Here is a 22,585-nt window from a genome sequence, read left to right on the forward strand (position 1 = left end):
CTTCAATTGTCGTCATCAACATATTAACCTTCTTTTTCAGTCTAACCATCATTTCTTCACATGTACCTATATCTACCGACGACCGAAATGTGTGTGGATGAAAAATAATTCATAATATTCAAGTTATAGTTCAAGCATACATTGTTAGCAAGTAGTAATATAGAAGTATTCTGATGTAACTAGAAGACTTACTTCTTTAATTAGCTATAGTTAGTTTGTTAGTTTTGACTTTAACTATAGTTAGTTTGTTAGTTTTGAACAAACTTGTAATATTTCTCTATAAATAAAGCCTCTTCCCTCATTTTGAGGAGAGATTCATTGATTCAAAATATTAGATTTTTGGTTTCACACCAAAATTGGTATCAGAGCACTCCAAGATTTGGGAACCGATGGCGGGAAGGAGAGCCTATCAACTCCTTTGGCGGGAAGGAGAGCACATCAACCAATCGAAGGAGATGTACACGGGAAAGAACAAGAGGTGGAAGATACTCCCACCCTCTCTCCAAGAATCTCAACCCGACGCTTGTTGTTCGTTGAGAACTCATTAGAGGGAATTCATGGCACCTTAACAAACCTTCAAGAAAGCATGAAAACCCTTGCTAAAAAAGTTGAAATGCTTGCAACCGCACCTCAAAATCGAGAGAATATTCAACCAGTTGATCAATAATGGGGAGGAAGAGGAAGAAGAGGCGGCAACGGACAAGACATGGCCAAAACCAACAAGAAATATTTCAAGAAAGGCATCCAAGAATTCAAAGACAGCACCATGAAAATCTAAGAAGATAACTAATTGGCCAAGAAAGATATCAAGAAAACCAAGATTAGGATTCATCTAATGAATATGATCAAGAAGAAGAATTCTTTGTGCCAAGAAGAGGAAGGGGCGAGAGACGTAAGGACAATGATTTCAAGATGAAAATTTACTTGCCAAGTTACAATGGGAAGCGAGACATTGAAGCATTTCTTGATTGGATCAAGAACACAAAATATTTCTTCACATATATGAACACTCCCAAGCACAAGAAAGTGCATCTCGTGGCATTAAAGTTAAAAGTTGGTGCCTCGGCTTGGTGGGATCAACTTGAGATCAATCGAAGAAGAATTGGCAGAAGACCAATTTATTCGTGGGAGAATATGAAAAGGTTAATGAAGGAACGCTTCCTACCTTCTAATTACGAACAAACTTGTATCGTCAATATCAAAATTATAAACAAGGAGGACGATCAGTGGCTGATTACATTGAAGAATTCTATCGACTAGGAGCAAGAACAAACTTTATGGAGAGTGAGCAACATTTGATTGCAAGATTTATTGGAGGTTTACGCATGGATATCAAAGAAAAGGTAAAACTACAACCTTTCCACTCTTTTACTAAAGCTATCTCTTTTGCTGAAACTGTGGAGGAGATGAACGAAATCTGAGTCAATAATTCATCAAGAAGGTCCGCTTGGGAAGCCTCCACAAGCAAAAGGGTTAGTGTTGCAAGTAAAGCACCAAATCCTCCAAATCCACCAGCCTTGACCAAAGACAAAGATAAAGAAAATTAAGAAGGAAGTGAAGAGAAGAAGACCGAGACCACATTCAAGAAGAGAGCTCGAAATCCCTACAATAGGTCTTCTTTGGGCAAATTCTTTTGATGTGGCCAAGCTGCTCATTTATCTAATGCATGCCCCTAACGAAAAACAGTAGCTTACATAGAAGAGGAAGAAGAAATGATGGCTGAAAACAGTGAAAGATGAGGAAGTCGAGTTCATTGAATCAGATGATGGTGATAGACTCTTTTGTGTTCTCCAAAGAATGTTAATAACTCCTAAAGAGGATTTGAACCCCCAAAGACATTGTCTTTTCAAAACAAGGTGTACAATCAACAACAAGGTATGCAATGTCATCATAGATAGTGGAAGTAACGAGAATTTTGTCTCCAAAAAGCTAGTGGCGGCTCTAAATATCAAAGTGAAGACTCATCCAAACCCATACAAGATAGCATGGGTAAAGAAGGGTGGCGAGGCACAAGTAAGTGAAATTTGCATCATTCCCCTTTCAATTGGTAATAACTACAAGGACCAAATAGTATGCGATGTATTGGAAACGGACGTATGTCACATATTGTTAGGGAGACCATGGCAATATGATACTCAAACCTTACACAAAGGGAGAGAGAATACATAAGAGTTTAATTGGATGGGCAAGAAAGTGGTCTTACTTCCACTAAACAAGAAGAATGATAAAGACGTAAAGGTGAAAAAGGAAGACAACAACCACTTGTTTATAACAAAGTAGAAAAACTTTGATGAAAGAAAAAGAAGAAGATATATTAGGACTTGTTGTTGTTGATAAGTTCGAGGAAATACAAGAGAATGGGAACCCTTCGGTGATACAAGAATTGTTTGATGAATTCCCCCTCCTTAAAGGAAAACCCGAGGGACCGCCCCCATTGAGAAATATTCAATACCACATTGACCTAATCCCGGAAACTACACTACCAAACTTGCCTCACTATAGAATGAGTCCTAAGAAATACGAAATCTTTCATCAACACATCGAGGAGTTACTTAACAAAGGGCACATTCAACCAAGTTTAAGCCCGTGTGCAGTCCCGACCCTACTAACTCCAAAGAAAGATGGAAGCTGGAGAATGTGTGTAGACAGTAGAGCCATTAATCGAATCACCGTGAAATACCGTTTTCCAATCCCTCGTATAAGTGATCTACTTGACCAACTTGAAGGAGCATTGATATTTTCTAAGGTGGATTTGAAGAGTGGATACCACCAAATAAGAATACGACTGGGTGATGAATAGAAGACGACTTTTAAGACCAATGAAGGATTGTTCGAATGGCTAGCCATGTCCTTTGGGCTATCAAATGCTCCAAGCACTTTCACGAGACTCATGAATCAAGTACTTCATCATTTCCTTAACAAATTTATCGTAGTGTATTTTGACGATATTTTGGTGTATAGCAGGAACATTGAGGAGTATTTACAGCACCTTCAAAGCCTTTTTCAAGCATTAACAACTGACGAGTTCTATATCAATCATAAGAAATGTCTTTTTCTAGTAAAGGAAATTACATTTCTTGGCTTCTTAATTGGTCACAGTCAAATTAAAGTTGATCTAAAGAAGATTGAAGCTATTACCCAATGGCCAACTCCATGTTCGATAAAAGACATTTAAGCCTTCCTTGGTTTGGCTTCATTTTAAAGAAAATTTATCAAGGATTTCAGCTCTATCGTAGCACCTATTACTAATTGTCTAAAGAAAGGCAGTTTCCATTGGGGAGAGAAATAACACAGTAGCTTTGAATGTATCAAAGGAAAGTTGAGTTTCAGCCCTGTTCTTAAGCTACCATACTTCTCTTTACCATTTGAAGTAGCCGTGGATGCCTGTGGAGTGGGCATTGGAGGTGTATTATCACAACAAGGGCACCCTATTGAGTTCTTTAATGAAAAACTCAGTAATTCATGGCAGAACTGGAGTACTTATGAACAAAAATTGTATGCCTTTGTTAGAGCTTTGAAACTATGGGAGCACTATCTTCTTTCTAAAGAATTTATCTTGTTGGCGGATCACTTTTCGTTGAAGTACCTACAATCTCAAAAGAATATCAGTCGTATGCACGCACGGTGTATTTCCTTCATTCAAAGGTTTGACTTTGTGATCAAACACCAATCAGGCAAGGAGAATAAAGTAGCTGATACTCTAAGTCGAAAGAACTCTCTCCTTACTATCTTAGCCACCGAAGTAACTATTTTCGCTCATCTCCCATGCTTATATAAAGAAGATGTTGATTTTGCTGAGATATGGTACAATTACACCCACTTTATAAAGACTAATGATTTTCATATAGTGGATGGTTTCTTATTCAAAGGAGAGTAATTGTGTATTCCACACACTTCCGTTCGAGAAGCTCTTCTAAAAGAAGCACACTCGGGAGGATTGGCTGGACATTTTGGTCAAAATAAAATTTTTGAACTAGTGACTGCTCGATTTTATTGGCCACAAATTCGGAAGGACACAAATAACTTTGTTAAGAGATGTTCTATTTTTCAAAAAGCAAAAGGCACAAGCACTAATGTGGGTCTATATTCACCATTACCTATTCCCACAACCATTTGGGAATACTTATCAGCTGACTTTGTACTTGGTCTTCCAAAAACCCAATGAGGGTATGATGTAGTAATGGTGATAGTGGACCGTTTCAGTAAAATGACTCACTTTCTTTCTTGCAAAAAGACAAATGATACAGTTTATATAGCCAATCTCTTATTTAAAGAGATTGTTCAACTTCATGGAGTGCCCAAGTTCGTTGTATCTGATAGGGATGTCAAATTCCTTAGCCATTTTTGGCATACACTATGGAAGAAGTTTGATACAACATTGAAATTTAGCACTACCTCACACCCTCAAACTGATGGGCAGACAGAAGTTACCAACAGAATATTGGAAAATCTTATACGTTGTCTAAGTAACTCAAAGCTGAAACAATGGGATTTGTCCCTTGCTAGCAAAGTTTTCCTTTAATAATATGAAGAATAGATTAACAGGAAGATGCCCCTTTGAAGTTGTATATACCAGAACTCCAAGACCAACTTTTGACCTTGCTAACTTGCCTTCTATATTGGATGTTAGCATTGAGGCTGAAAGTATGGCTGAAAGAATTCAAAAGCTTCATCAAGAAGTCCATGATCATTTGGAGAAAACTACCTTGTCTTACAAAGAAGCTAGAGACAAGTCTAGAAGATAAGTTAATTTTGAGGTAGGAAACCTAGTAATGATCCACCTACGCAAAGCTCGATTTCCTACTGGTACGTACAACAAATTGAAAGATAGACAACTTGGACCATTTCAAGTATTAGAGAAATATGGCACCAATGTATACCGCATTGAATTACCAACAGATTTGCACATTAATCTAGTATTCAACGTGGCTGACTTAAAGCCTTATTTTGCTCCGGACAGCTTCCATTTAGCATCCTAATTGCCTCACGAATGAGTCCAATCTTGAGGGGTGGATTTGATGTAACTATAAGCCTTACTTCTTTAATTAGCTATAGTTAGTTTGTTAGTTTTGACTTTAACTTTAGTTAGTTTGTTGGTTTTGAACAAACTTGTAATCTTTATCTATAAATAAAGTCTTTTCCCTCATTTTGAGGAGATATTCATTCATTCAAAATATTAGATTTTTTGTTTCACACCATATTCCAAGTATCATTTTTCCATGAGTCTATTTGTGTAATTCAATTCCTTTTAGAAAGTGCTCTTCGATATAAACCAAGTGGTAATCATTAATGAATGGTTTTGGGTGGTTTACAAATAATAAATATATACAATGATAAGAAATAGGGAATTCAAGGCAAACTTCATCCTGCGAATAAACTGCCTTAAGTTATCTGGTCCGATTATAATCACATCAACCTGCTTATAAGCTCAAAACAACTTCTATTCATCCATGTTTTTAAGTACCGTTAGAAGCCTAAGTAATTAGTCCTATATTTCTATAGCTAATTAATGATTTTTAAGAGCTTAGCTACTATACAAATTTTAATAATTCCATAAAGTAAAGACACATCTTCTTTAGGACAAGATTTATTACCCTGCCTTAATTAATAAACTATCGGATAATATAATATTTTATTTTGATTATATTCACAGGATTATTTTATAGTTTCCAAATTCCCTAAATTATTTCGAAAGAAAGCATTTAAAAAAATTGAATAGGATTGGAACAAACTTTCTTTGAAGTTTAAAGAATAATTTTTGGAAAATTTGTACGGATGACCCAACAATTGAGCCCAAAATGTCAAATGACCCTTTTTAAAAAAATAATGTCAATTGACCCTCTGCTGACGTCATCGCCCTATCAAATTACTTAATTTGCCCTTACTTCGTCTTCTTACCTTTTTGCTGAGAAAACCCACCAAAACTAAACTATTATTCATTCAAATTTTCCAAGGCTGACGACTGTATTGCTCATAAACGAAAAAAAACTATTTCCGGCTTGCAAACGATTCTACTTCCTGCTTTCAATCAAATCTTATCGATAAATCTTTCTTTCAATATGGTTTTGTTTGTTTGTTTTTTTGGTTTTGGATGTGTTCTGTAGTTGAAGATGAGTAGAAAGAGTTTGTGAGCGAGATAAGTGAACCTATGGTTTTTTTGTTTGTTTTTCTGGTTTTCGATGTGTTATGTGGTTGAAGACGAGTAAAAAGAGAGAATGTGAGGGAGATAAAGGAAAGAGACACCGGAGAGAGCGACATCAGAGAGAGCAAGATTGTGAGAGAGAGCGACATCGGAGAGAGCGACACCAGCGAGAGAGATTCTAGCGAGAGCGATGCCAGCGATAGCCATTCTAGCGAGAGCGATGCCAGTGAATCCATTCTAACAGAATGTTTTTTTACATTTTTTTTTCTGAAGGAGTTTATTGATTGAATTTTTTAATAAATGCAGGAGTGATTTAAGATGGCTACACATTTCAGAATAGCTAAAGGTGATAGATTTCCCAATTAAGTAATCAGCTTGACCCACATTGCCAATGCAAACAAGATTGTCAAAGAAAAGCTCACGCCAACGCAGTTGGCCATGTCCAAGAGAACAGTTTTTGGGCGATTTGTTGACGTTGATATGGTGTTCAATAGCTCAATTGTCCATCACATGTTGCTCAGATAAGTGAAGAGGACAAAATCAGACTCAATGACATTCGCTGTCTGTGGGAAGCTTGTCACCTTTTCGAAGGATGATTTTTTGGATGCAATTAGGATGCAATTAGCATGTCAGCTATGGGCAAACACTCCATATTTTTTATATGTAACATTGTATTTTTTATTCTTTGTAAAAATATTAATTTATTTTTTATGTATGTAAAAACATTCATTTATTTTTTATGTATGTAAAAACATTCATTGTATAATTGAACATATATTTTTTATGAAAGTTCAAAGTTCAAAGTTCAAAGTTTAGTATCAGAATTTTATTAGAACACCTGGCTATTGCTCTTTTCATTGTATAATTGAATTTTATCAGTATTAGAACAGAGCACATCCAAAACCAATTATACAACACATCCAATTGAAAGAACATTCATTGTTTAATCTTTGTTTATTATCTATTTTGTTTCAAGAATGTGTTCTGTAAAAACATTCATTGTATAATTGGTTTTGGATGTGTTCTGCTACTGCCCTTATCAGTATCAGAATTTTATCAGAACATGTAAGTTCAAAGTTCAAAGTTCAACATCATAATTTTATCAGAACATGCATAATTGAGCTTAGAACATTATATGGTTCAAGTTTCAAAGTTCAAAGATTGAGAGAGCGAGAGGTTGAGAGAGAGCGAGATTTAGAGAGCAAGATGTTCAGAGAGAGCGAGATTGTGAGAGATTATGAAGTCATTGTTTTTTGTTACATGTATGAAGATTGAGAGAGTATTTGTTATCCACTTTTGTTACAAGTATGAAGTTATTGTTTTTTGTTTTCAGTATGAAGATTGAGAGAGTATGAAGTTATCCATTTTTGTTACAAGTATGAAGACTGAGAGAGTATGGCAATGGAGAGAGTATGAAGATTGAGAGAGTGAATATTGCTATTATATAAATACTCCAGCTTGTTATTGTTTTTTGTTTACAAGATGAAAGTATGAAGTATCAAATGTTATAAGTATGAAGTATGAAAAACAATGAAGTATGTTACAAGTATGAAAAAGTATGAAGTATGTTACAAGTATGACATATGAAAAATTGGTCAATGGTATTTATAACTAAACTGGATGAGGGGTGTTTGTGTCTCGGTCTCTGGCATTTTCGGCACGTCACACAGTTGTAAGCGGTTCAGTACAATTTTGGCGGTTATGTCCATAATTCTTACACCGACCACACTTTATTTGTCTGCGAAATTCTCCTCACTCTTCATCGCCCAGCTCGTGGCACAAACTTCAGAGGAAGGATAATCTTTTCTACATATCCAGAAGGTTTTTTCCATTCAGATATGTGGCCAAGTGGATTTATAGGCTCTACATACACAGTCATTAGAGAGTCCATTGTATAAAATCGACTACAAAGACAGTGGATGGGTATATTTCTTTCCTTGGCAACAACAATTACATGGGAATACGGGATACTAAGTGATTGGAATTCCCTACACGTGCATTCCTTCGTGTGAAGATTTACAATACCGTCCAATCGATTATCTCGCATGTGTACCCGATAACAATCAATACGCTCCACCCAATATCGTCTGCCCTTATCAGCTTCACTTGCCAATTGGATTTCATAGTAGTCAGAGTGCAATGTCGTTCGAGATGCCCAGTAATTCCTCCGTTCATAGAACCACGATTGAAGCATTCCTCTAACATGTTCAATCAAGCATACTATGGGCATCAGTCGATACTCTTTAGTTAAGGAATTGAAACACTCTGTACTGTTGGATGTCATGTTATTGTATCTTCGTTTTATTTGGTAAACCCGTGCCCACCTTTGAAGACCGATGTCTTCTAAATATTTTGTGACAGTACTGTCTCTAAAACTACGGAGTTCATCCTATTTTGTCTGGAACTCTATCATACGAAATGGCCTTACTGCATTTCTAAATATCCCAACAACCGTGCTATCCTTAAAGTTTGTAATTATATCCTACAGTACTGTCTCTAAAACTACGGAGTTCATCCTATTTTGTTTGGAACTCTATCATACGAAATGGCCTTACTGCATTTCTAAATATCCCAACAACCGTGCTATCCTTAAAGTTTGTAATTATATCCTGTTCTATATGCCATGTGCATAATCCATGAAATGCTATGGGAAAAAATGCACGAATAGAGGTGCCAAGCATAATCAACTCTGTCCTATGACTTGAAGACACAGATGGTGAACCCACTGAAGCTGTTGTAGAACGATGCACATCTCCATGATCACGATCCATTTCATTCAATCCAACTGGTTGCTCATTCACATCCACATCCACTGAAGGACCACAATCCATATAATCGAATGTTGATGATACAATGTTGGTAGACAGTGGAATATCAGTGTTGGTAGACAATGGAATATCATCTTGACCCAATGAAGTTGATACGATTCCTCGTATTGTCTGTCCACAGTCGTATCATCATGACTCACATCTCCAAACCCCATTCCAACCCTTTCATCCTGTTTAGACTTCAACGTTACAACTATCTGAAGTCTACTAACCTCTTCTCGCAAAAGAAAGAACTCAAGATCATCATCATCCGTTATGCATTGTGGAGAGACTTCAAAATTAAGATTATATTTAACTTTCAGGATAAGATCAAACTCTGAAGAACTGATTTTTGTAGCCCTGTAAATGCGAGATTTAAGTTCTTCATAATTCACTGTAGGGGGCACAACGATTCCTTTCAACTGTCCCCCAATATACGAACTTTCATTCTCATCCCAAGCACCTCTAAATCGAATAAATATACACTTTCCTATCATCCTACAAAGCAAGAGAACATTTGTCATTAAGCTGTACAAGCAATTGAAGTGTACTCTCGCTCTCTCAATCTCGCTCTCGCTCTCAAAATCTCTCTCTCTCAAAATCTCGCTCTCTCTCATAATCTCGCTCTCTCTCTTACTCTTCCTCTTTCTTACTAGCCCAATACAAAATTTCGTAGAAATAACACATAAAAAATAATTAAACAGACTCAAAATAATAATGTTTCACCTTTCTAAAAAAGTTGTTCTGTTCCTTGCTGAGAAAGCCTCGTCTTAGATATCCCCGTTCGAAAAATCTCCGTTCAACAAAACACCGTCGAAAACCAGAGAAGTAATCAACTTTGAAATGGAGTTTAGAGTTCAAAGAAATCACCATTGTATTGTGTTTAGGTATTATTGATTTGATTTGAGGCTTCCATCGTGACATTTTGTCAAATCAATAATACATTGACAAATAATCACATCAACCAGGGAATTTCAAGCGAGAGCAAGAGAGAGAGTGAGAGTGTGTCATTAGACAATAGCGAGATTTACCTCGTGCGTGAGACCGGTGTACGGGCAAATTAAGTAATTTGGTATGGCGATGATGTCAGCAGAGGGTCAATTGACATTATTTTTTAAAAATTGTCATTTGACATTTTGGATCCAATTTTTGAATCTTCCGTACAAATTTCTCAATATCTTGAATAGTTGAGTCAAGAGAAAAGAAAAGTAAAAGATACGATCCAATCCATGTAGTATATGCATGTACAAGTGTGAAGAGTTGTTGGGGCCGAGGCTGCGTGTGGCGCGCGCGGGAATGCGCGAGGTTGGAGCGTGGCGGAGCGAGGGCCACCGCGCGCGCGGGGGCCGTAGAATTCGCGGCTCCACCAAACCACTACATTGTGGACTAAACTTAACCCATTACCTTTAATATAAATAACTTTATCCATTTTTTTCAAACGTCACAATCAACAACTTCAAAGTTTCCCATATGTCACATTCTGCCGCCCTATTAATATTAAATTTCCTATCTTCTCTAACCAAACTTTTCTTTATAATTTTCTTATCTCACAATTAATTGTATAAATGTATACATTTTTTAATATTAGATTTTACCAAATTTTGATTAAAAGTGTATATTTTAACTAGTTGAGTTATAACTTATACTCAGTTGACAGACTCTCGACTAAGATACCAAAGATCCAAATTCTTTCCTCCTACATTTTATTGAACTCTTAAGAAAATATCATCATAAATCCTATTGTAGAAATTAGTAAAGATGATTATTTCAATGTTGCATTAGCCAAAAGTAAACATGAGATAACAAATCTACTTTCAGTGAGATGACCTTTAGACAAAGACACGTGTGTAAGACGTGCACCAAATTCACATTGGTCTATATCCTCACTCCCTCCAAAACATGGGTACCCTTAAACCCAAACCTACCAAGGTTGGAGTACAAAAGATAGCCGTCTTTTTCAAAATTATCCAATATGGGATTCTCCAACCAAGGACGATTCCCTCTTTTTTTTTAAAAAAAAAATAATAATAAATTTTCACCAACACTTATAGATCTAAATCATACATATAATATACAAAAATAATATCTATATATTTGATATCTTTCTTTTTAAATGGGATCTCAATTCCAACCATGATTTCATTTAATATCTTATAACTAAAATCCTTTTTTTTTTTTCAATTTACTTCCTCGAAGCCTTGTTTATAGATCTATGGTCGTGAGAATCTAGGCATTAACTATACTTTGAAATTTTGATTACTTGAATTTTCTTAGTTAAATAATAATATTTGTGTTATTATTATTTTTGTGTAGGCATCAAATAGATTAAACGTCTCTCTATCTTATGACTTTGATCTTTAATAAAAAAAAAAAAAAAGGTCTTTTTAAATATATAAAAAATATATATTTACACTCTATATTAAAAAGTTCTACAAATACATGTACTTTTAAACTTTGGACTATAATAAAATCTTACTAGTTAAAATTAAAATAATATTTACAATATTAAATAAAAATTAATCATGTTAAATTAATCACGGTTTTAATTTAAAAACTAGCCACTATTCTTAAAATATTAAAACAATAAAAAAAGAATAATTTTCGAATAAAATTTATTTTTTTTAAAGCTATATTTTAAATTTTTTTAAAATATATGTGTTAAACTACATAACAGGTGCAACTCACACTAATGATTTATAGTATATAGTAAATGAAAGAACTACATTCACTTACAAACACAAAAGAAGAACAAAGATTTTTTTCTTGATGAGAGAAAGTATGGTACTTAAATAATCAATACAAGATCGACGTGGATTGATTTGAGGGAAAAAATGTTTTTAAAAAAATTCATTTTTATTTGAACACTTTTGATAAAAATTGGTTAAAATATACTTCAATTCTATACTCACAATCGCAAACGAAGATTTTACCTATTTTTTTAAGTAGGAGAAAGATATTGTCATGTGTATCATTATTATTTTAGGTTTTTTTTTTTTTTTTTTTTTACAATATGTAAGGTGGAATAATCGAACCTCTGATTTCAAGGTTGATACATAAACATTATGTCAATTAAATTATCTTGATTTTGATTTTTTTTTTTTTTTTTTTTTGAGAAGATTACTTTTTAATTATCTTAAATTTGACCGTTTAATTATCATCTATTAAATCTTGTTCTTTCATTTAAATATATATATATATATATATATATATATATATATATATATATATAAAATCTTCTCAGTATTTAGTTGTTTTGATTTACTATTTTTAATTAAACTATAATTTGGGAAGGACATTTTAATCCATTGAATTATCTCCAATTTATCGTTTGATCATTCATGTGATAAAAAAAGTTATTTTGTAAAATTTCAAAACCACCGTTTAAATAAAGCCATTTAGTTCTCTGACTCAATCCAATTCATACAGACTATCATTTTCTAAATCTTAGAATTGAAAAATTACAAGATTGTGAAATCTACTAAATTGATAGGGCCTCTTTTGGTAGATAATTTGAAAACAAATAAATTAATAAAAATATATTTATACTTCATTTTTTTTTAATATGTATTTAGTAATGGATTCAAAGATTAAATTTTAATTTAAAGAATTGTTTAAAATTTGTTTGATACTATTTATAAATCATTAGTGGTAGGTATCCACTAATATTTTCACTAGTATTTCGTTGATAATAAATTATTATCAATTTATTAATGAATATTATTTTTGTTAAAAAAATTATATAATAAAATTTATAATACATTACATAATACATATTGTATTTTTTTTAGAAAAAAATGAAGTGAATTTATGATATGATGTATTATATTTCTAAATGTTTAATATTTGAACAACAAAAATATAAAATTGTTGTATTTAGAATTTTCACTGTTTGAATCAATCCGAAAATAGTTGTTAGTAACAGAATTAGGGTTGTCATAAAATATAATCTAGATTTTCTATTGAATATCAATCCTAATTTTTCCACGGAATAATATTTAGATACAATCTAAGCAACACTCATCTTTCTACACCCCTTTAATCGAATAGAAAAAAAAAATAAAAGAAAACAAAATTTGTCACATAACAAAATGTGGTTGAACTAGGTGGACTATTATAGCTCAAGATGCATCAAGTATTTTTTTTTTATTTAAAAAAATTTATTTTAAAATATAAGAAAATGAGACCACTTATTTACAAATATAACAAAATTTTATTGTCTATCAATATCCGTGACAAATGACATTTTGTTATATTTGAAAATATTTTTAGTAGTTTTATCCTTTATAATATAATTATTAAAAATATATATATTCTTTTTAAAAATATGTTGTACTTTTTTTTTTCTTTTGGTAATTTTTCGAATTTTATCTTATTTTAGGTTAAAATGATTTAAACAACAAAGTTCATAACTATGGAAATCAAAGTGACATACAAAAACAAAGGAAAGATTCAAGATTAGATAACATGATTAAACAGAAAACTATGAGTGAATTAATGGGATCGCCATCTCCAATTCTTCTAGCTTTAGCAGTCTGAGCGACAACTTTATCTTCTCAAATCCTCTTCTCCACTTTGCTAAATCTTTACCTCACACCCAGAGACTCCTGCAGAAGCCATGGACAGGCTTCTGTATTCTTCTTCTCCAACCCCTTTAAAACCCCATCTTAAGCAGCGCTTTCCTCTTCTTCCTCGACTCGGTCGCATTGACTCATCAAAGTTCCATTTCCCCTCATCAACCCGTTCCGAGTTTGCTGGACTCAATTCGTTCTCTTCCAGAAACGAAAACCCAATTCTATCTTCTTCTTCTCCTCCTTCTCCTCTGCCTATTTCTTCCAATACTTTGCTATCTCTGACTGTTTCTCGAGATGGGTCGGCGCCGAAACCTCATTTTCTTCAGCAGATTGAAGTTTCTCCCTCAGGTGAACGAAAGGTATGTCGACAAATTTAGTCCATGGGTTTGTTTTCGAGACATTGTTGCTTATGAAGCATTTGATTATAATTGCAATTAACATGATCTATTTCTGCGTTGTTTGATGAACTCTCTGTGTCTGGACTGCTGGTTAGCAAACTGATTGATGAGCAACGTAATTTTTGTCCTTATTAAGAGCACAGGAAAGGGGAAAAGAGAATGGGGCTTATAGTAGTTTTCTTATGATTCCATGAGGTCAAAATGGAACTGCTTTTTCCAGGAGTTTGGTTTTATCTTGGCTCCTCAGAGGAGCCTCCTCCATCCGCCTCTTAGAGAGAAGGGTTGCTTTCTTTGGGAAGCTGGGGTGTGTGTCTATTATGTGGGTGTTATGGAGAGAGAGAAATAACAGAGTGTTATACTGGTATTGTTGGTTAAGACTATTTCCATTGAAATTGGTATCATTCTGGATGTCACGTTGAAGTAGTAATTTTTAGTTTTGTTGCTAACAAAACCAAACTTGAAGGACTAATGGATGGATTCTTCGTACTTGGGATACCCGCGAATCAAATTTGGGAGGATTTTAGTTAGTGGATTGTTGCTTCACCTCCAAACTTACATTTGCACCCTCTTGCTTCTAGCCACAAGGAAAACACGTGTTAGTCTTAACCTTAGAACTTGAATTTTTAAGGCTGATGAACGATAGCGAAATACTGAAATGGGATGATTCAATTGGGCATCAATTAGGAGAGCTGCAACTTTGATCAAACTTGGATTCTACACTATGGAAGCTGGAAGTAGATGAATTCTCTTGCAAATCTTTTTTTGATTATATGACCCTACATCTCTTTCATAGGTAAAGCAAACGAATGATTTGGAAATTCGGAAAATAGATACCAACATGACAAATCCAAGAGAGATATCCCAAGTTTTATCACAAACCGTGCCAAAGTGAGAATGTCATTGTCATGCAAATCAAAAAGCTCATCTGGAAATCCAATGTGCCCAAGAAATCCACTTGGTCCATGATCTTCCAGTAAATAAATACTTACAAAAGAAAGTCCACTCGGAGATATCTCAACTTGACAATATTAATGTATTCCATGAAGGAGTAGTAAATCTAGGAAAAGTCTGGACGACCTATTTGCTCCACTATAGAGATTTGGGGACTGAAGTATCCCTTATTTTGTATTCCTATTCCACAAAGTTCAAACAAAGTAAAACAATCATAATGCATTCCGTCTTGGCCAATTGGAGGGAAAAGAAAAGGGAAAAAATTGTGAGTGATTGAATAGATAGGGGAAAACTATAAAACTCACCTGCAATTTGGATCTTATTAAATTTTCCTCAGAAATAAGTTTTCTGGGAGTTTCTTCCAATGGAGTAATTTCATGGGATATTTACATGGCATGAGAGTCTGGGGAAGAACAACCAATCAAAGTGAAGGCTAAACAAAAGCCAAGTGTGGAACTTCCCATACTCTTTAACTTCACTTTCAGGGGCACTACTAAATCTTTAATATGTAGAGATCTAGAGCTGATCTGTATTCAATTCATTCATCAATGCTCTCAACATCTTTTAGGCTTCTTCAAGTGGAAAAGGTTTGGTTTCTATCAGGAACTATTTTCAAATGCAATTTGGGTTTGGTAAAAGTTAGAAGTAAGATTAGAACTAAAGGAGATGGGTTATGATTATTACCGTGGGAGGGTTGTTGATAAGGTAGCATGTCAGCAAGTGTTCTTCACAAGGCGTGCGCCTTAAAGGGAAAGTTCTCTGAGTGTGTGTGTGTGTTTTAAAAAAATATTTTAATTTTTAACTTCGTTGTTGGATTTTAAATCTTAAATCTTATTATTCCTTCATTCCCTCCACTGGATTATGACACAACCCCCCAACCCCAACTCCCAAGGTAAGGAAGATGAAAAAAGAGGACAAGGTCAAAATTGCAGATATATTGCTCTGACTACCAGTAATCAATTTTTACTAAATTCACTTTCCCTCGTTGAGTGCCTAAGAAGCATGGACACAGACACGACACGATACGGCACGACAATACGCCAATTTAAAAAATACTAGGACACTGATACGTCGGGGATAAAGTTTTTATTATTACTTTTTAAGGATACGTATAAATTTAACATAAAATACTAAATGCACTCTACTAAAAGAAACATAAAATGTTAAGTTAATTAACAATTATAAGAGATGAAACATTTAGGTTACTAAATTCAGTTTTTTATGTTTATGATTTTTTTTCTTTGGTTAAAAAAATGGGTTTTCCTACATATAATTACTGATTCGGACTTTAAATTTAGGGCCAACATGAAAGGTTGGACCATTTTCTCTTTGAAAAAAAATTTCCAGGCGTGTCTGGGAAGTGTCCTAAACCCACGTGTCTGAAATTAAAAATAAATAAATAAATAAAAATAGGACACGTAAATTTGTGTCTTGCACATGTGTCCAACGTGTCCGCGTCCGACACGGACACTCTGCCTAAAATGGAGTGTGCATGCTTCATAGTTGAGTGCAATAATTTGATGAACAATGTGGGGATATAGTCTTTATGTTAATTGCTCTATCCTTTAGTGAGCCGCAACGTTTGGACAGGTTTCATTTTAGCTTCTTTTATAGTTTTGGAAATTATTCCTAAACTTTGAAATGACATCATTTTATGATAGAATTTGGATAGGAACACACCAACATCTTCTGGATTTTAATCTAATGCCCTTTTGGTTCATTTTCTTGTACTTTTTCTGTTTAATTTATGGTATTGATTATCAATTTATGGTGGGGATAAGATGCTTATTAAGCTTAGCATGACTTCTTCCACTAAACTCTTCCATGTCAGTTTGCAGTCCAATGATAGTACATATTTGGTTTGCTCTATCATCTATTTTATTGTCAGCCTGGGATCTTATTACTGTTTTGTTTTATTGGCTTGCAGAGGACTAGCTTAATTCTAATGCATCATACTTTAAATTGTGATAGTTTGTTTCAGGAGTTTTGACTCAGCTACTGTATTTATGTGTCAATTATCAGTATTATTACCATTTTAGTTTGGAAGCTTACTGAGTTTTCATATCACAAAATTTTAGGCAAAAACTACCTGGACATTAATGGCACTCTGTATTGCTATTCTGGTCTTGATCCAACCAGTTTTTGCACCTTCAGCTTTAGCGTCCTTCCACTCGGCAGCTACGACTGGGGGTCCATCTGCTGCCACCGTTGGGGGAAGATTTTTCCAGTCTGAACTATTGAGCAGTGCTTGGACTGGTTTCTTTGCCGGATGTTTACACACGTTATCGGGGCCGGACCATCTTGCTGCATTGGCTCCTCTTTCCATTGGGCGTACTCGCATGGAAAGTGCTGTTGTTGGAGCTCTTTGGGGCTGTGGCCATGATGCAGGTCAGGTTATCTTCGGGCTCATATTTCTCCTATTGAAAGACCGCCTTCATATTGAAATTATTCGTACGTGGGGGACAAGAGTTGTCGGTATTACTCTGCTTGTAATCGGTGCACTAGGTATAAGGGAGGCTTCGGAGGTTCCTACTCCTTGCGTCGCCCTAGACAATGGCGAGTGTGATGTTAGTATTTATGAAGCATTAGAGAATCCAACAGGAGGCAAGAAGAAGATAGGTTTTGCAACTTTCGCAACGGGTATTGTCCACGGGCTACAACCAGATGCATTGATGATGATACTACCTGCACTTGCACTGCCCTCTCGAGTGGCTGGAGCTGCATTTCTTGTGATGTTTTTGGTAGGTACTGTAGTTGCAATGGGAAGTTATACAGTGTTCATAGGTTCTTGTACTCAGGCATTAAAGGAGAGAGTGCCCAGGATTACTGAGAAGCTCACATGGGCTGCTTCCTCTATAGCAATTGCTCTTGGATTTGCCATTCTCATCAGTCAGTATTTTGGGTTTAGCCTTTACTAAATTTCATCATTTTGACACTTTTCTTGCTTCCTTGTCATTGTTAGAAGAATATGCTAGTAATAAAAGGTTTGTTTATTATGCTTATAGCAAAATTTTCTCGAGCGCCCCTTCTATTAGCAAAATTCTGCATTCTCAAGTTTCATGTCAAATTCGCTTTTAATAGAAATGTAAGAGAAATCATTCTTCAATTTATTGAAAATCTGGAATTCATTCTGGACTCGCTCAAATTATCAAGTGAGAATGACTTTGCAAAAATGTTTTCCATAGTATTCCAAAATTGAAGTTTAAATTAAGGTGGTTAATTTGGTAAAGTTAGAATTTAGCCCTTATAATTTTAAAAATTAGAATTTAGTCCTTATCATTTATGAAATTTTATCAAATCAAACCATAGAAAAAAATATTTATTTTTTTTCCAAATTACAGGAAGTGAATTTGCAATTTAATCTTAAATTAATTTTGACTAACTTAATGCTGGACTGCTCATTGTTAGTAATAAGAAATGAAATGCCAATATTCGGGAGGATGATACAAGATTACTAGAAAGTATAATTTCCCAATTTCTATATGGTAGCAACCAACCAAGAGGGAACAATTTCTAAAAAGTAAAACGCAAATAGTTTATAGATCATATACGAGGAGAAACAGCTGCATCAATTATTTTCAAAATAAATATGATTTTAAACTACAAAATATTTGACATGGGAGCAAGACAGGAGTGTTTTACTGAAACAAATTTTACAAAGGTCTCTCATCATGGCTTCTGTTTTTTGTTGGTATCGTGAAGCACACAAACATCTGCCGCCGTCTTCATCTGAAACAGGCAACACGGTTGATATTAGAACTGGGAGATGCTACTTCTTAGCGAACGATGTTTATGCACGCCCTCAACTTAACATTGGACTAACTTCTCATACCTTATGCACCACAGACATTAGACGATAATGATATCCTTTTAACTCTTATACTATCAATCAAAAAGTCAATGTGATGGGAAGGAAAACACAGCGAGGTCTACGGTTAAAACAAAATAGGAGCGGAGAGGAAGGTTGTGGCAGGGTGTGCGACAGTGGTGAATAGAGGCAGCGGCAAGAGAGGCATGAGTGGATTTGAACAAGGGGTTGAACAGTACACAAAGTGATAATAGTAGATTTCATAAAACGAGCATTGTCCATTAGACATGTACTAAACGAAACCTTATTCATACAGTATGAATATGCATAAAAGTGAGAAACTTCCCTTACGATTGTTCTATGTGCTTCAGAAGTGAGGAAACTCTCTCCCACCTAATACTTCATCATGACTTGACTTTGCGGCTAGTGTGTAGAATCTCTTCGGTTGGCTTGGCAGGGGTGTAAACCAAAGTTGGTGCCTGGCGGATAGGTTAATCGCTGAAGTTCTTTTTGGGTGGTTCTTCAGAGACAAAGCAAGAGTTCTATGGATGAATACTGTCAGAGCTATACCGTTGGCTTCTCTGAAAGGAAAGGAATTCTAAAGTTTTCTCAGACAAGAAGTCTTCATTTTCTTTCTTTTTTTTTTTTAATTTTTTTATAGCATACAAAATCTACTTGGAGATCTCTGCATTGGTTTTTTCTTCTTATAATTAGTCCATTGATGGCATCATCTTTTAATCGAAAGGTCATCTTGTAATCCTTCCCTTGAAAAAGGGATGCCTCATCCAGTTATCCCTTTGCCCCTAGGTTGTTTTTGTTGGCTATAGCCTTTTGAATGAATTATCTTAGTTTCTTACCATCATCATCATCATCAAAAATTAAAAAGGGAAGCATTCATGCGGAGACACTGTAGAATTTAGCCTTTTACAACGAGGTAAAGATAGCTATATGAGTTACCTGTATGACATTAACAGCTTGCTTCACTGCCCATCCAAACAAGCTAATTACGACCAAAAGTGAGAGGAATGATTTTTGTTGTATTGAGTGTAATATAACCTGAAAAAGGTAGCAAGTTCAAACCACTGGGAATTGCCCTACCAACATCATGAAATTAAGACACTAACAACAAGCTATACTTACATCCATCAAATTCTCATTTTGTGTCTCCGCAAGAAGAAATAGAATGATGTAAAGAACCTGGAGATGGAAAATGGGGATCGAGAACAGGTGGTGGCTCACCAATGGGTATTTAAAATAGAGTAATCAAACAACAGAATTTCAAATTACCTCGCATGACACACAACAGTAAGCCATAAATGTCCTATTTCCATAATATGCCTTAAACAGCCAATTGGTGCTGTCTTTGACATCTTTATGACTGGCTTTGCCTATCAGAAAGGTACTGAGGTAATAGTAAACCAAAAAAATTCAGAGATGCCGCAATATAATTGTGCACAGTGAAGGAAAAAATGAACACATGATCAAGCAAAATAAAAGAAATATGATACCTGTACATTTGAAGCCAGTGGCTAGCAATATCCAAGGCAAGCAATGATACGAAAATCAAACCAGGCCTGCATTACAACCATCGAGTACATTATAATATTTGCTACTTTTTAGTCATTCAAAAAATCACTTGGAACAAGTAAACATATTATACACATATATAATCCTTACCTGTATACTTGGGATAGAATTACTAGTAGACAAGCAGTGCTAATCCTGTGATACAGCAGATTCTGATCAAAATTGTCAATCAAGGGCAAGGTTGTATGCCCTGAAGGGCTTGATATCAATATAAAGTTGTAATAACAAGCACAAAAAATCCAGTAGTATACTAAATTTCCATATTTTAGACGCCGATATAGATATAAAGGTTAAAGAAGATTGTACCGGTCTGTTACCATGTCCAGCACAGCCCCAAACGTGGAAACTGAATCATTAAAAAAAAAAACATTACATTTTACAGATAATTGTCCAACTTAAACAACTATCAGAGGTCAAGTTATTGAAAGCACTTGAAGCACCCTTTCAATACAAATGTACATAGGTTAGTCAAGGGCTCTCCAATATAATTTTCTTCCAAAAAAACATAAATAGTTCAATACCAGAATAAGTCAAACTGGGAAGTCATTAACCACAGGTTATTCTTTCACTTAGTTCAATTAAAGTACTTAACACTGGGTATCACGGAATTATAAACATTTAATTTTCTTCAACCTTAAGAATTTTCACATTACAGATTGACAGAAAAATAAAAAAGGATAACCAAAAGAGAATGAAGAAAACCATAACAGTCAAGATGAATATTGGCTATAAACATTTATGATAAAAACCAGAGAATTGCATCTAATGTATACGTTTCCACGAGTATTTCCTCGTATGTGCATATAGCAGGCAAAAACAAAAATAGGGTAAGTACCTTGATTGAATTTGCGAGCACACCAACCATCTATACCATCGCATACAAAGCTGAAAACATGAATTTTCAGTCAAAAAAACATGTCCAGTTTCCCACCTTTTGAATTAAGATATTACTGGAAAAGAAATGGGAATCTGGGAAATTAAGCACCCACCTGACAAAATAGAGGACTGAGAAGATTATTTTATTTGAGAAGCATAGAGCAAAGGCAACAATGTTCATGAGTACCCTTATATAACCTGCATTTCAGTTCAGAAATCATTTTAAAAAATCGTGTATGTGTCCACCTTCAGAAATTAAGTAGACTTCTCGAGAAGAAGCAGGACATTCAAGAGACAAATTTTCTTCCCACAGACAAATGGGTTTTAGCGCTAAAACTGATTGAAACAAGAGAAACTTGAATACCCACCAATAATATTGGGAACGTAAAGGTACACAGACAATTTACTTTGTTTCCGCACCAACTTATCAGCCATGGAAGCTTCTCAAAGACTTCAAAACTGAGTCAAATGAACTGCTCACGAAATCAATTTATACCTCCTGCATCCATCGCATATTTCCAAGATTAAGTATAAAGCCAAATCCGCACAAAAAACGGAAACAAAACTAATCCAATTAATCAAGAAAACGTTCAGTGAATCTAACAAGGAAGCAAAAGAAGGATAGAAGGGTTGAGAGAAAGAACCTGAAGGGAAAACGGCTGGTCCGGGTGCGCAGATCAAAAACCCTTGGCTGGCTGGCTGGCTGGCTACCCTTTTATCGATGATTTATTCGGATTCTTTGCATAACAGTGGAGCAAAGAAACGGAATAACTGCAATGTGAAAGCAAAGACAGAGGATTAAAATAAAATAGAGCTTGAAGAAAGATCGTGGGCCAAATGGGGCCCATCCAAATTAGGAATCTGGGCCGGGAACAGGGGGGAAGTGATGAAATTAGGAGGAAGAAGAGGGAATGATGATGAATGAGGGCTTAAATCAAAGGAATTAGAGATGAGAAGTTGAATCGTACCAGTCGGAAGAGGAGAAAGGAGAGAATCAATGAGGAAAGAAGCTGAAAAACAGAGAACGGAGAGATGGAAATGGTGGTGGAGAAATGGAGGAGACCAACTTGATGAGAACGTCAGAACTCAGAAGTCGGGCTCCAATGGCGGAATTTTGCATATGAGAAAGCTGGAATCTGACACGATGAGTACAGAGAAAGGGACTGAAATCAAACTCAAAATTAGGGCTACTGTTGATTAAGTTTTTTATTATTATTATTACTACTACTACTTATTCTTTTTTACAAAATTAATAATGATAATAATAATATAATTTATAATCTTAAAACTCTATGATTGTATTCGAACTTAGTGGTGTACATGGGTTGGGTTAAGAGATTTTTTTGGACCAATCAAAAAATTCGGATTAATCGGATTGGCAACCTAAATGATCCAAATAAAGATGTATATGATTTATAATATTTATAAGTTATAATATATATATA

General features: G+C 34.8%; 2 protein-coding genes across 6 annotated transcripts; one reads left to right on the forward strand and one right to left on the reverse strand.

Moving 5' to 3' along the window:
* Positions 1-13,354: 13,354 nt before the first annotated feature.
* LOC120088271 (high-affinity nickel-transport family protein) lies at positions 13,355-17,879 on the forward strand. The gene is made up of 2 exons (XM_039045451.2): positions 13,355-13,879; positions 16,948-17,879. Exons 1-2 carry the CDS (start codon positions 13,565-13,567, stop codon positions 17,785-17,787), a joined length of 1,155 nt encoding a protein of 384 aa, XP_038901379.1. The 5' UTR covers positions 13,355-13,564; the 3' UTR covers positions 17,788-17,879.
* Positions 17,880-18,379: 500 nt separating this feature from the next.
* Positions 18,380-22,347, reverse strand: PIS2 (Putative CDP-diacylglycerol-inositol 3-phosphatidyltransferase 2). 5 transcript variants are annotated; one of them, XR_016523722.1, is made up of 13 exons: positions 22,109-22,339; positions 21,785-21,911; positions 21,509-21,639; positions 21,254-21,338; positions 21,100-21,149; positions 20,571-20,610; positions 20,355-20,399; positions 20,186-20,251; positions 19,965-20,079; positions 19,818-19,874; positions 19,635-19,733; positions 19,029-19,258; positions 18,380-18,598 (listed from the first exon to the last, which is right to left on the reverse strand). XR_016523722.1 is itself a non-coding variant. In XM_039045454.2 (13 exons), exons 3-12 carry the CDS (start codon positions 21,573-21,575, stop codon positions 19,045-19,047), a joined length of 855 nt encoding a protein of 284 aa, XP_038901382.1. In that variant the 5' UTR covers positions 21,576-21,639; positions 21,785-21,911; positions 22,109-22,339; the 3' UTR covers positions 18,380-18,598; positions 19,029-19,044. The 5 variants fall into 5 exon arrangements, 4 of the variants coding, with proteins under 4 accessions (XP_038901382.1, XP_038901384.1, XP_090161827.1 ...); XM_039045454.2 differs by having other exon boundaries at positions 19,029-19,275; XM_039045456.2 differs by lacking the exon at positions 19,029-19,258 and having other exon boundaries at positions 22,109-22,347.
* Between the last annotated feature and the right edge of the window lie 238 nt (positions 22,348-22,585).

The sequence above is a fragment of the Benincasa hispida genome, chromosome 10, assembly GCF_027475165.1.
Source record: "Benincasa hispida cultivar pf3 chromosome 10, pf3_genome.v1.1, whole genome shotgun sequence".
Taxonomy (NCBI): Eukaryota; Viridiplantae; Streptophyta; class Magnoliopsida; order Cucurbitales; family Cucurbitaceae; genus Benincasa; species Benincasa hispida.

Bases quoted from the DNA above. Each gene is read 5' to 3' on its own strand.
- PIS2 (XM_039045454.2), bottom strand. From the start codon at position 21,575: ATGGCTGATAAGTTGGTGCGGAAACAAAGTAAATTGTCTGTGTACCTT. The intron at 21,339-21,508 runs GTGGGTATTCAA...ACTGAAATGCAG, and splicing joins TTACGTTCCCAATATTATTG to GTTATATAAGGGTACTCATG. The intron at 20,252-20,354 runs GTAAGGATTATA...GTTGTAATGCAG, and splicing joins ATTCTATCCCAAGTATACAG to GCCTGGTTTGATTTTCGTAT.
- LOC120088271 (XM_039045451.2), top strand. From the start codon at position 13,565: ATGGACAGGCTTCTGTATTCTTCTTCTCCAACCCCTTTAAAACCCCAT. The intron at 13,880-16,947 runs GTATGTCGACAA...ACAAAATTTTAG, and splicing joins CTCCCTCAGGTGAACGAAAG to GCAAAAACTACCTGGACATT.